Source organism: Rhipicephalus sanguineus, chromosome 1 (assembly GCF_013339695.2).
Source record: "Rhipicephalus sanguineus isolate Rsan-2018 chromosome 1, BIME_Rsan_1.4, whole genome shotgun sequence".
NCBI classification, from domain to species: domain Eukaryota; kingdom Metazoa; phylum Arthropoda; class Arachnida; order Ixodida; family Ixodidae; genus Rhipicephalus; species Rhipicephalus sanguineus.
The window spans coordinates 112,166,065-112,180,988 of record NC_051176.1 but is presented as its reverse complement, the minus strand read 5'-3'; the positions used below and the strand labels follow the sequence as shown (position 1 = coordinate 112,180,988).

Here is a 14,924-nt window from a genome sequence, read left to right as displayed (position 1 = left end):
GCTGCCCGTAGGAAAATGATCTTCCGTATAAATGTTGCAAAGGCTCTTTTCTATAGTTGACATTGTTTTCAAGTTTCTGTTTGAAGTAGCAAAGGCGCCAAGGCGCCTCAAACTTAGGACCCTTTTTTGATTTCGGCCGTGTTTGCCATTTTGTCACATTTTCTTCTTTTTGAGGACGGCATAAAGAAAGCATGGATGTAATTCACAGTAATGCGTATTAAAACCAGAAAAAAAAATTTTTCGACACAACGTTTATAGTTCGCGCTAAATTCGGCCGTGAAATCCGAAAACATTGCAGGGACCAAAAACAGGAGGCCCGCGCCGCCACCTTCAAATATTTTTTTGGCGCGCTGGGAGCGTTTCTTGGAAATAAAATTTTCAGTTCCGTGCACTTTGAATGTGCCCACATAACATATAAAAAACCCAGGCAAAACAAAAATTGCGACCGGACAGGCATGTTCGATCTCTCGTGGAATCACCCATATGCTGCGGCCGCGCGATCGCTGAATTGAGGCTTCATTCTTGTGTGACCCATGTAGTTATTAAAACAGGCAGGCCACTGTAAGCAGGAACAGAGTGGTCGCGTTTCTTGCGAGTCGGGCGCGGTCAGTTTCGGTTTCGGCCTTAAAATTCGATGACGAATATCTCTAATTGCGTCCACCTTTCGTGATTTCTAAAAAATGGGTACGCTGTAAATTGGCACGCACTGCAACATATTTATATAAACACCTGCCCTCAAGGAAATAATCAAAAATTTAATTAACGAGTTTTTGTTAATTGGTCGCATTAGTGGCATTTTAACTGCGGCAACGAATTTTCGCCCCGACGTGGAATTCGTGTGGGAAAACGACAGGAGTCTTGCTGTTATAGGATTTTTATAAAAAATCTGTATTTTCTAAAAAAAAAAACGCCCTGTGTGTATTTTATCCAGCGGCCGTGGTGCATATATATATATATATATATATATATATATATATATATATATATATATATATATATATATATGTGTGTGTGTGTGTGTGTGTGTGTGTGTGTGTGTGTGTGTGTGTGTGTGTGTGACAGTAAGGCTCTTGTCGTTTTCCCACACGCACTCCACATCGAGGCGGAAATGCGTTGCCGCAGTTAAAATGCCACTAATGCCACCAATTAACAAAAACTCGTTAATTAACTTTCTAATTATTGACTTCATTGCAGGTATTTGTATTAGAAAGTTGTAGTGCGTACAAATTTATGGCACACCCATTTTTTACAAGTCACAAAAGTTGAACGTAGTTCGAGATATTCTTCATCGAATGTCAAGGGCGAAATCGAAACTGATCGCGCAAAGCGCGCACGAAGCGCGCACGAAGCGCGACCGTTCTGCTACGTCAGACCGGAACTACCCGTCACGAAGGAGTGACGAAATTTGAATGAAGGCGCGCCGCGGCCGTATGCTTTCGTGAAAAGCTGCAAATCATATCACTTGTGCCCACGCATCGCCTTACTTTTGCACGTATTTGGTGCTTATCTGTTTCTTTCGAAATGCGCACAAGAAAACCGGAATATCAACCTTTTCTTTGTTTGGGAAGCATAAAACTCAGAGGCAGCCACTGCGGCGTTTATTCTTGAAGGCAATAATAATAACAATGTCTGGGGTTTAACGTCCCAAAACTACGATATGATTATGAGAGACGCCGTAGTGGAGGGCTCCGGAAATTTCGACCACCTGGAGTTCTTTAACGTGCACCTAAATTTCAGTACACGGGCCTCAAACATTTCCGCCTCCATCGAAAATGCAGCCGCCGCGGCCGGGATTCGATCCCGCGACCTTCGGGTCAGCAGCCGAGCGCCATAACCACTAGACCACCGTGGCAGGGCTAGTCTTGAAGACAGGCGAAATAGTATCTCGCGCCTCTTTATAGTTTAGGAAAGAAAGAGAAGCACCACGCATTGCATGCAAACATTACCTTAGGTGTCGTTTTCCGTCTGCTTAGATTAGAATAAAATGTGCAAAATGTACTGTCTTTCGGGGCTATTTCTGTTGGCCACAGTGACGGGAAGATTGCTGATGCATTGCAGGAGTTTCTTAAGGTGGTAGGCCACCTTCAAAAATAGAACTTTTTAACGAGGTCGATTTTTATTTTTTTATTTTTTGTGCACGCCCAAACATTCAAAAATATGTTGCAACAAAAGTTATCCTCCTATCATCATTAGTTTGCAAGTTACAGCAAGTTTTCCATACCCCATGCACGTATAGCGAAGCCGAAACCAAATTGTGTTTTTTTTTTTTCGAAAGTAAGTGTTGTTTCTTCTATAATAATGATATTCAAAATACTTTATAAATTTTATTGTGACTGTTACATAAGAGGATGTCATTAAATATAACTTTGTGTTTCTACTTGTTTTTAAATGTAAAACCCCGTGTACAGGGTCCTTGAGGTATTTTCAATAAATAAATCTCTAAAAACGCGCACAGGGGGGACGCACGCCTCTTGCAAGCTCTGAAATCTTTGTTTGCGTTTTAGGGGCGAAGCTCCTTAAGGCGGCACCCGTTCGTCCCTCGTAGTAGTGCGTAACCAGTCGTAACGCTAGTACCAGATCTTGACCTCCAAGGTGGTGCCGGTGGGAGATTTTTCCTGTGCGTTGTTGAACAATAAAAAATTCGCAGCGTGCGCGTTAACTAAAAGCCGAATTCTTCTGTCTCTCATTCCCCATTAGCAGCCATTGGCATGTTCCAGTAGGAAACGTTAGTAGAAGTAGAAGTGTAAGTGTTAGCTAAAAGCCGACTTCTTCTGTGTCTCATTGCCATTAGCAGCCATTGTTTACCTCCAAGGTAGTGTCTGGTGAGATTTCTCCTGTGCGTGTTAAACAATAAAAATTTTATTCAAAACGCCGTTGATTGATGAAATAAACCAACGAAAGACGCCAGATGTTTTCTAAAAGCAAAACGAAAGAACGCCAGATGTTTCTAAAGCAAAACGAAAAGACGCCAGCTGCTTAACGAAAGACGCCAGATGTTTTCTAAAGCAATGGTTTTCTAAACAATGAAAATTCACAGCGTACATGTAAAATTAAAGTGAGCTGCAAGTCGTCATAACTCATCGAACCTTTAGTATAAACGCGCCCGATCTCACGTCGGTGATGATGTACTGGGCAGAATTCACGGAAGATTCACGGTTTACCGATGAACCTCCGCAGCTTCGCCCACTCATCATCATTCACTCCGTGGATATGCTGTGATTTTCTTTTTCTCAAAATAAGAATTTTCTCCAAGTCATGTGACGCCAACTTTCATAACTTTTTTCTCAGTGTGTACTAGTTCATTGCATAGCTCCAACCTTTAGTTACACAAATGTCAAAGCTTTACACCCATTAGTCACTTACCACGGCTGGCGTGACTACCACGTTTAAGGCAATTTTTGACAAAGATATCTTTGTCAAAAATAATCAATATTTTGCACTATAAATGGCTGGGTAAGTTGAATAAGACATGCTTGTTTTGAAGAAAAAGTTATTTCAACGCTGGCTGCTCCTAAAAAAAATTTTTTTTAGTGGCCTACCATTAAAGGTTCGAAAAGATTTAGGTTATAAAATCTACTTTTCCAAATTTTTATTTCTATTTTATTTTCTTTTTTTCCCCAAATTCTCGGTCTTATTGCCTCAATTTTATTCTATATTATTATTATTATTATTATTATTATTATTATTATTATTATTATTATTATTATTATTATTATTATTATTATTAAATCTTAATTCTAATTCATTTATACTTCTTCAGTATTAATTAAACAAAGTTTGAACTTCAATTTCGAATTTGCCTTTAAAAACTATTCCTGGCCAATCCCCCAGTGTGGGTATGAGCCACAGCTTCAAGGGTTTACTCTACTCTACTCTGTCTACTTGTGTATTTCAGAATGCTTGCCGATTTCTCTGCTTCGAGGCGTTCATTCAAATTTCATTTCCCTGTCACGTGTCGTTCTGGTGTTCCGCCGCGCTTTGTGCGTGCCGGGCGCGATGAGTTTCGATATCCCTCTTGAAATTTGATGATGAATATCTCGAACTACGCGCAACTTTTTTGATTTCTAGAAAATGTGTATGCCATAAATTATCATGCACTACAACTTTGGAATATAAAGAACCGCACCCAAGTCAAGAATTAAAAAGTTAATTAACGAGTTTTTGTTAATTAGTCGCGTCAACGTCATTTTAGCTGCGGGAAAGTATTTTCACCTCGACATAGAGTTAATGTGCGAAAACGACAAAGCTTGACTGTCACAGAATTTTTATAAAAATTTGTATCGTCTAAAAAACACCCTGAATATATATATATATATATATATATATATATATATAGATGCTGAAGTGAAGTGGACGAACGAACGAAAAACGATGCTTTATTGCCAACGTTGCGGCCGGGGACCGGCCTTCGTCAGGGCACACATGCATGTGTGCCCTCACGAAGGGGGCCGCAACGTTGGCAATAAAGCATCGTTTTTCGTTCGTTCGTCCACTTCACTTCAGCATCTACAATTCTACCGAATCCAGGAATCCAGGAAGACCTATATATATATATATATATATATATATATATATATATATATATATATATATATATATAGGTCTTCCTGGATTCCTGGATTCGGTAGAATTGTATATATATATATATATATATATATATATCTATATATATATATATATAATATATATATATATATATATATATATATATTCACTAGAATATGGAACAGCATTGGGTACATCAGATATCGAGTCAAAAGTATCAAATGCAATTTATTTTGAAAAGAATTCTGTAATTTTCAGTTGCAAGAAGAGACAAAACTGTGCAGAGAGTCCACGTTTCTGTGCACTGCCTCTAGCACACCTGTGACACGAAGTCTGGCAACTTTCTAATATATCCTACAGCCTCAGCTAGAGATACAAGATTTGAACCTGCCTCAGCCATTACAACTTTCTCGTCACACTCTTCATCTTCTAGTTCCGGACGAACACTGGAAACAATTTCCACATCTGATAGTTCTGCACAGGTAACAATTAAGTTCACTGTCACCCTGCACATGGTCTTCAACTTCGTTGAATTGATTTAAAAAATTAGCCCGGGTCCGCGGACCAAATTCGTTCAACTGAAATATTCACTATTCAGAAATTCGTTTAACTGAAAGTTTTTTTGATATAATGCATAAGAAAACTGCCGGGGATTTTCTAAAAGTTCGTTATTATGAAATATTCGTTAAACCGACGCTCGCAGAAGTGAGGGTTCACTGTATACCTATTAATTCAAAGTTTGTCACTCCATCCTTCGTCGCGGGATGCTCCGGCCTGATATAAGAGCGGCCGCCTTTCCTGCGCACTCGATTTCGATATCGCCAGGATCGGGGCATCGAAATTCGATTGTGAACACTGCAAGTCAAGTGCGAACTTTTGGATTTCTAAAAAAAAAATAATAAAACGAATATGCCACAAATGTGACGCCCTACAACATTGCCTTCAAACAACTGCCCACATATGGATAGTAAAAGGTATACCTTTCGTTAATTAGCTTCTTTTTTCAGTGTAAATATAGCAGCGGCAAAGTGTTGCCGCTTCGACAGAGATACAGAGAGTGCGTCTGCGAAGACGACAGTTGCCTGAATTTCACAGCAGTTCTATAAAAAAATCTGCATTCTCTTAAAAAACACGTACCATATATGTATAGGGTGTTTCTTTTTTTCTTTTTATTGGGGAAGGTGGGCAATACAGATTTTCAATAAAGAATATGTTATGACAGTCAGGCACCTGTCGTCTGCACACGCGAAATCTGCGTCGAGGTGGGAAAACCATGCCGCAGCTAACATTATACATTGAAATTTAATTAACAAAAATGACTAGAAAATTATATTTTAAATGATTAACTTCAGAGAGTTGTTCATATGGAGAAGTTAATGGACGTAATTTATGGCATACCATGTTGTGTTGCGTGGTTCATGCGAATGGAGCAGACAAGTTTCCAGATAGGCGACCTATTGCCACATGTTCGTCGGTGCGTGGCTGGTCCCGATAAGCCACGGGCAGGTGTGCGGCGCATGCCTTTTATTTGGTTCGCGCGCCTACGTATTATCGACCTGACGATAAAACTGCGGCACTAGGCCAGACACCACAATACCCATTTTTAAGAAATCCCTAAAAACAAACTTAATTTGAGATATAATAATCATCGCAATTGAAGGCCTCGATCCATGGAGGTTACCATGGCATATCAAAAATGACACGCGAGGCGTTGTGAGGCTGAAACTTTCGTGCTGTGAGCTAGTAAGACCACCTTTTCTTTCACTGTACAGCACAAAACGAAAGCCACTGCGGCGCGCTTCTCCTTGCAGACAAGCAAAAGAGTTATTTGCGCCTATATAGAGTTTAAGAAAGAAACAGCGATAAACACACATTCCGCGCGAAGAATTAGAAGTCCACTAGCGTATTTCAGGTGACTTGCCGCTTTTTCTGGCCAGATTCTGCTGCGACGCGCTTTTTTAAGTTCGTCACGGCAAAAGTTTTGGTCTGACGTACACAGCGGCCGCATTTCCCGCGCGCCCAGCGCGCTAAGTTTCGATACCGTGCCTTGATCGGGGCCTTCAATTTGCATAATTAATATCTTAAATTACGCGTTTTTGCTGGGATTTCTAAAAAATGGGTATGCCATATACCCATTCAATCCCAATCCCATTTACCCAATCAAGGCCTACAACTTTTCCATATAAACAACTGCTCTCAATTTTATTAAAAAGTTAGTGAACGAGTCTTTTTTAACTGATTATTTCAACTTAACTTTAGGTACGGCAAAGTATTTCCTCCTAGACACAGATTTCGTGTGAGAAGATGACAGGTGCCTGAATGTCATAGCATATTTATAAAAAAAAATATTTGGATTGTCTAAACACACACACACACCCTGTCTGTTTAAACTTCATAATATACAATGATGCAGTACGAATGGTGATATCAACACAACCATAAAGTATATGCAGTATATGTGCTGTGTTTGTTTTACTTCAAATAGCTCTTCTCCTTTTTGCCGTCTACTTCTGAGGCTGTCCAACGCGAACCCATCGCAAATTACGTCATAAATAAAGCGCTTAATATTCTGACTATCGAGTACAGCACTAACATTTCCAGAAAAATGTGTCTAATTCCCATTATTTCCGAGTGTCACCTGCCAGCTGCGCCCAGTGGCGTAGCCGCGGGGTTTTTGGGATTTAGACCCCCTCCGAGCACCTTCGAAAAAATTTTTGGTTATGCCCCTGGATGATTCCCATAAGTGGTTCAGGTCACAGCTACAGTTCCTATGAGAAAACACTGTTGGATCCGGAGGAAGGGGCTCCCCCATCTCCTCCCCTCCTTCTTGCTCAGGCGCGTCAATCGAGGGGAGTGCAAGGATACTTTACGCACTAGGCCACTCCAACCGGACCGCAAACCTGCTTCATTTTGTTCTGAAGACACATTGTAATATGCTGCTCGAATGGACCATGCGTAAATAAGCTTCCACTATCTATCACTACAATGAATTGTTATTTTTTGTGTACCTTTGCTACAGCTCGGCTTCCACACGAACCTCCTAGTCTATCCCAACCTCTAGACAAGGCGGATTCGCCTTGGTGTAACAAGCATGACAAATGAACTCGGCAAGAACTCATTTAATTCCTTGAACCTGAATATCCAATATCAAATCACAAATTAATTTTAAAATCAGGTCTTTTTGTTGGCAAACATTTGTAGACAAATGTTCATCTCTGTAAGGTGGTGCCACGCTTGTGTTCGTACACGACGCTTGAGCTCGCTTCCCGCGCTTTGCGCATTTGCTCGAGTTGCTCAGCTCGCCTTTTCTTGAAGTAAGCTTCTTCCTTGGTAGCGCCCATTACGCCGAACGCGCCACCAGCCTCGCGAATGCTTCCTCCGGCGCCCCCGCCTTTTCCGGCACCACAGCCCAGCTGGCCCAGCTGCTCGCTCTGACTCATAGTGCTACAGCTCACTTGCAGGCTGCTGGACACATCGACCTTGGTTCCGCCAACGCTTGTGCAGAGCTTACAGCATTTACAGGACTACTGCGTATTTAAGTGCGCAGTACAGTACTGTGCGCGACGATAACACGCAACCAACGCAACTGACCGCAACGACCGCAAGTCCGTCTGCAGCAAACCGGATCCGGAAGCCGTGTGCACGTGACAAAAACGCAACTCGCGCCGTGCCCGTGCCCACCGTGCGACCGTGCCGGGCCTGTGCGGCTGTTTGGCTGTGTTCGTGTCCGTCGTATCGTGCCTTTGCTGCGCTTGTGTACGCATAGATAGCCGGGTATGTTGCGCGTATTACTTTGATCGCGAACTTAACTTTCATTTGTGGGTGTGTCGTCGCACTTGTGCATCGCCGTGAGCATGACTAAATAGTTGTCACAGCACGTATTCTTTGCCGTGCTATTTGTTTTGATCTTCACGTTGTTTGTTGGGTACGCCGCGACAGCATTTTATCGTTATCAAGACTGCTGCGTTTTGTAAACGGGCGAAACATTGCTCTGGAAGAGATACCCCGCAGACGGGAGTCGTGCTACTGTCGCTACAGTCTGTTGTATATTTCACATCGAGGCGTAGGGCGCAGGTAATTTTCGGAGCTTGTTTTTGACAAGCGTTTGCACTTATACAGATGCTGACACTTGGTTCGAAGACGGGATGGAAAATATGCTGAACCCTACCGAGGAGGACCGGCTAATTATCGGATGCTGGACTGAAGGAAAAGTTCTTGACCGGGGCACCTTTGGAAGCATAACACTATGGCACAACACGGCAAGTTGAAGTTTGGCGCAGCGTTCGTGTTGATTACGCGCAGCGCTTCAGTAGTGTTAAGTATCGCAAGGAACTTTCGTCACTGTAAGTAGCATATTAGGAAATAGTATTGCTATATAACCATGCAGTGTTGTGCAGCATTCGGCCGATATCCCTCTTCGTTGTAATCTACACTACCGTGAAAGATTGTAGATTACACTACAGTTAGAAGACTACAAATAATGTCCCCTATACCATCCTTGGCTCTTGGTTTCATTAGGTTCTGTCTGACAAAGAAAACGAGCCTTTGAGCCATTCCCCTTCATTCGTTTCTTCATTGTAATGTAATTTAATTAAGTAGGATTTAGTAAGTAGCAATTTAGTAACTATCGATGTTGTATAAACAAACCTAGAGAATAAATACGGCAAAGTTTACTACAATTACTATGTCATCTCTATCACTTTAATTAATGCATTCAGCTTCACAAATGTTCACTGGTGGCATGAAAATTACCCATAGTTTTCGAGCAAAATAAGGTAGAAGCATAGTTCTCTAACCGGGACATTTCTGAATGTATGTGGATGCAGAACTATATGTTTAGCCAGAGACTAGAATTTCATGGCCTTATACCGTTGCTGCTTATGTTATCACATATCATCACAATGTCAGAAAATTTAAAAGGGCACTGTACTTTCAGTCAGCATGACCTGTCCCTGGACATAAAAATATTGAAAGATTTGTTCCTTTACCTTGTATAGAAAACTCAAGAGACCATAGCACTCAAAAAGTGCCTGCGAGGCGTAGCAGAAATGACAGACAAGCTGCAGGAACGCTGGGTGCAAGAGGTTGAAATCCTTAAAAAGTTGGACCACCCCAATGTTGTCAAAGGACTTCCCGTGCCAGAACAGCTGCTAGTGCTTGCTTCGAGCCTGCCATTTCTTGTAATGGAGTACTGCAGTGGAGGGAACCTTCGAAAGGTGAATATTCTCTTTATTGTTCTAGGCCCCTAAACCACTCTGAGCTTGAAAATTTTTATATAGCGACAGCTTTATACGATTCTTGACTGAAAATAATGCTACAAGAATTGTCTGAAATAATGCTGCTGTAGTAAAGTTATAAGAATTTGGTGAAGACTATACGACTGCCATCGTTTTAATGTGAAAGCGTTACCTAGCTTGGCCGGTAAGTCCTGACTCGAAGGGAGCATGCCCTTGCCCATCGTATCAGTTGGCCTTCATCTTCTGTGGAGGCAGCGTCGCAGCAGCATGCATAGTGATATTGCAACAAGTAGCTGCAGTGATTCCGATGTCAAAGCTGTAGGCTTAGGGTTAACATCGACAGAAAACGTGTCGACATTTTGATGCCTGTCGCAGCGGCAAAATAGAAGAGCACATGACAGTGTTCACACCACTTTGATTGTACCAAATCATGTAAATAAATCAGTCTCTTACATTGCCTCATTCTTTATAACACCACTCGGCAGCGCCACTTTGCAGCACCTCCTACGTAAGAATAATCTAGCCAAAAGAAACGCTTTCGCTCACCTCATAAGGATATGCTTAGAGATCCTTTCCAACTTTTGAACAGCGAAGCTGTTCTTAGTTGAGGCTTCCCCATGCGTTGGTGTAGCAGCGATCACATGGCCTTGCAGTGTGGCAAGAGAGAGGCTCGGTAGGAAAGGTAAGGCTGCACCCAACACCCCCGGCGTTACTGCACCGTACTGCGAGAGGCTAGGGCGGAGGATGTCAAGGCCCGGAGGAGGAGTGAACCTTCGAGAAATGTGCCAAGATGGGGTGAGGGTGAGGCTCAGTGGAGTATAAAAGAACATGTCAGTGTTCAGGAGTTTGTGCTTTCGGAATGGCCAATATTTCTCGTTCTCTCTATGAAGAAGCTGCACGACGGGAGCATCAGCGAGAACTGGCGCGGGAATGGGCATGACGTCGCCGAGCCAACTGCAATGTTCGCGCAAGAGAGACCGAAGCTAAGCGCCAACGAAGGGAACCCTTGAAAAAACATAGAAGAACAATAGCATGATGAAGGAGGAGCATCAGCTTTGCTGTTTCAACAGTGTTCGTGAAGTGGAGCTGGCTGGATTTTTTTTTTTGCTCCCCTTCACCGCCTTTCCCACTGGTGTTCTCTCCACCTCACCGCATACTTTCACTGACTTTGTGCAGTGCAGGAGCTGACGAGAAAATTTACCAAAAAATAAAAATAGGTTAGAGTACAAATGGCTGGTGTTACCAAATCATCACTTGCAGCTTACCACTGTCTTCAACAACCAGCGCAGAATGGACATGAAAGGGAACAGGGACAAGCACTGATGATCAACGCAATGAGTATGGACGGAGGGAGGGTTACAGAGTTAATAGGGCCCGATGAACTAGAAATATACGGAAGCAAAGTTTGAGATTGGGCTAGTTGGTAATCCATCTTCAACAAAGAGCGCAGAACGGACAAGGGACAAGAAAGGGAACAGAGACAAGTGCTGACGATCAACGTGATGAGTATGGACGGAGGGAGGGTTACTCAGTTCATAGGGCATTCTGTGCTGGTTGTCAAAGATGGATTACCAACTAACCCAATCTCAAACTTTGCTTCAGTATATATCTAGTTCATCGGGCCCTATTAACTGTGTAACCCTCCCTCCGTCCATACTCATCACGTTGATCATCAGCGCTTGTTTCTGTTCCCTTTCTTGTCCCTTGTCCGTTCTGCACTGGTTGTTGAAGACGGATTACCAGCTAGCCCAATATCAAATTTTGCTTCACTATATTACTACTATCCTTGGAAAAGTATACAGTCATTGCATTCTGTTGGTGCTAACACGTGGAGCAGGAACTTGAAGGTTAACAAAGGACACTGAGGAGTTAATAAGACTGTGCAATAGAATTAAAAAATTTTAAATTTAACATTCAGGGACAGGAAGACAACATTGTCAATTATAAAGTAAATGAGGTGTAGCCGACATTCTAGTTGGCACTGTAGTTGGGCAGGCCATGCAGTTCATAGGGCAGATAATGTGTGGTATATTAATGTCACAAATGAATGCCAGGGGAAGTACAATAGAGGATGATAAAGAATTAGGTTGCATGATGAAATTGAGGAACTTGCAGGCATAACTTGGAATTGGCTAGCACAACACATGGGCAACTGGAGTTTGCTGGAAGAGGCCTTTATCCTGGCAGTGTTCATAAAAAATATGATTGTGACAACAATGACCGAGAGAGGATAGTACTATGTGAATTGCGTGGGGGCAGCACACAGCTGCTTCTGTAGTATTTTATTGGAAGACGTTCACTGTAGGTATATTAGTGTAGGTAAGCACATTTGCATAGCATCCAACCTACATTTTAATGAGCTCTATCATCAAGCCAAATGGCCCATTTTGAATTACGTGAATGAACTTTTATGTTGTGGCAGGAGTGCCTAAGCTTCATCTTGATGGCTTGTTGCCATTGTCATATGCACTCTGTTCCTTGTCTCATGTAATGAAATTTTTGAGTTGAATGGTAATCTAGACGATGGTAGTGAGTGAGTGAAATAGCTTTATTTAAGATCCGGCGAATGGAAGGCCCGGGCCTGGGGCCACCTAGATGGCCGCTTGGAGCTGTTGCTCCCGCGCTGCCTCCACGGCTCGCTGGACGGCCCAAAGTTGTTCCGTCAGTTCTGAACTGAGCAGCGCGGTCGACCACCGCGCCCGTAGATCCTCCGGGGAGACTGCCATGCGATCTTGATATTTTGGACATCCCCACAACATGTGTTGTAGGGTGGCTCTAGCCGACTTGCATAGCTTGCATGTGTCGCTCGTGTATATATCAGGGTAAAAAGTCTTTAATTGCACGGGATTCGGATAGGTTTCTGTCTGTAATCGCCTCCAAGCAACGGACTCAGCTCTGTTGAGTTTACTGTGAGGCGGTGGTAAAATTCGCCTCCGCATTTGATAGAATTTGGTTATATCGCTAAATGTTGTTAAACGATCTTTTTCTCTCCACATCTCCTCCTCCACGTTCCCCTGACCGATAGAAGTCACTCCTTGCTCAGCTCGGCGAGTAAGAACTCGAGCTTCGCAGTGTGCTACCTCGTTGGGGTTGATTGCGGGAATGTCTGGAGTTGTATGTGCTGGAAACCAGAGCAGTTGCCTGTCGTTCTTCTCTGCATTGGAGAATATGGCTTCGTTAACAGTGATGATGTGCCACGCCTCAGGGGAGATCCTGCCCTTAGCATAATTTCGAATGGCCGCCTGTGAATCGCTAATGATGTATTGAGCATTCGTGGAGACCAATGCTAGTGCAATGGCTACTTCCTCTGCTGTCTCGGAAAATTTGGTATTAACTGACACGCTGGTAAGAAGCTTTTGGTTATGATCTATGACTACTGCCACGTAGCTATTTCTGTTTGGGTATTCAGCCGCGTCAACGAAGGCGGCTCTGTCGTCTGACCCATAGCTTTGAATCATTTTCTCTGCTCTACTTGTGCGTCTACCCTTGTTGTAACCTGGATGCATGTTCTTGGGTATATTCGGTACTAGCAGTTTCTCACGAATTTCTCTCGTGATTGTCCTCTTTTCTCCGTATTGACTGTGGTAATTCATTCCTAGTTTGCGTAGTATATTCCGCCCAGTTGTGGTTTTCGTTAGTCGTTCCGCCTGAGATATTTGGTGTGCTTCTATGAGTTCCTCCAGTGTGTTGTGGAGTCCTAACTTTAGAAAGAGATCCGTGCTCGTACTGATGGGAATCCCTAGTGCTACTTTGTACACCTTTTTTATCAGGTTGTTAATTTTGGTCTTTTCAGCTGCAAACCAATTATGGAAGGCTGCTATGTATGTGATCTGACTGATTACGAATGACTGTATCAGCCGTATGATGCTTTCTTCCTTCATACCCTGGTGCTTGTTAGTAATGCGTTTGATTAATCTCATGGTGTTTGTTACCTTCGTGTCTAATTTCCTTATGGTTTCCCCGTTCGTACCTTTGTTCTCGATTACTAGGCCCAGTACCTTGAGCTGGTTGACTATGGGGATACTTCGGCCGTCCCTGGTGTGTACCTCAATTTCCTCGTAAGCCTCATTTCTGTCATATCCGTTGGGAGGCCTGCCCCTAAGGGTGGGGCGGTATAAGAGAAGCTCGGATTTTTCTGCAGAGCATGTGAGACCTGTTCCTATGAGGTGTTCCTCTACTGTGTCTATTGCTGTCTGGAGTCTTTGTTCTATTGAGCCGTCACTACCATCGCAGACCCAGATAGTGATATCGTCCGCGTAGATTGAGTGGTGAAGGGATTCAATTTTATTGAGTTTCTCCGGCAGCCCTATCAAGATGAGATTGAACAGCATCGGGGATAGGACAGAGCCTTGCGGCGTGCCGGCACCGCCGATGTCGATCTCGGGCGACTTCAGGCCTCCGACGGAGATGACTGCCTTCCTGTCTGATAGGAAGCTCTTGATGTAGTTATATGTCCGCTGCCCTAGTCCTATTCGTTCGATGTTTTCCAATATGGCTGCATGGCTGGCATTATCAAAAGCCTTTTTAAGATCAAGGCCCAAGATCGCCCTTGTAGAGCGCGTTTTATAATCGATTACCTGATGCTTAAGTTGAAGCATCGCATCTTGTGTCGAAAGGTTTTTGCGAAATCCTATCATCGTATCTGGGTATATGTTATTGTCCTCTAAGAAGTTGTCTACTCTGTGTAAAATGACATGTTCGAGTAATTTTCCGACGCAGGATGTTAGGGAGATCGGTCGGAGGTTGTCGATCTCAAGCTTCTTACCAGGCTTTGGAATGAGCGTTATCGTCGCTTTCTTCCACTGGGCTGGTACCTTTCCTTTTATCCAGCACTCGTTCATGTATTCTGTTAATATTGTGATTGATTTATCATCGAGGTTTCTAAGTGTCTTGTTAGTGATACCGTCTGGTCCTGGGGCTGATTTGGTGTTTAAGTTTTGTAGGGCCGCGCGGATTTCGGCCTCCGTAATTTCCTCGTCTAGTGTTGAGTTTGCATTACCGTTGTAGCTAGGATGGTTACAAGGGGGTGCCTGTGTGATGTATTTCTGCTCTAATTCTTTGAGAAATTCCTCTTCTGTTCCATCATAAGCGTGTATTAGCTTAGTAATGGCTTGAATGTTGTTTTTGTTGTTATTGTCAGGG

General features: G+C 43.1%; 1 protein-coding gene across 1 annotated transcript in view; it reads left to right on the top strand.

The window, feature by feature from the left end:
• Positions 1 to 8,189: 8,189 nt before the first annotated feature.
• LOC119396275 (inhibitor of nuclear factor kappa-B kinase subunit alpha) overlaps positions 8,190 to 14,924 on the top strand; it is a 60,879-nt gene continuing 54,144 nt past the window's right edge. The window contains exons 1-3 of the mRNA XM_037663428.2: positions 8,190 to 8,319; positions 8,665 to 8,804; positions 9,543 to 9,761. Of these exons, the coding sequence (XP_037519356.1) occupies positions 8,691 to 8,804; positions 9,543 to 9,761 (333 nt within the window). The 5' untranslated portion in view covers positions 8,190 to 8,319; positions 8,665 to 8,690. The remainder of the gene's footprint in view (positions 8,320 to 8,664; positions 8,805 to 9,542; positions 9,762 to 14,924) is intronic.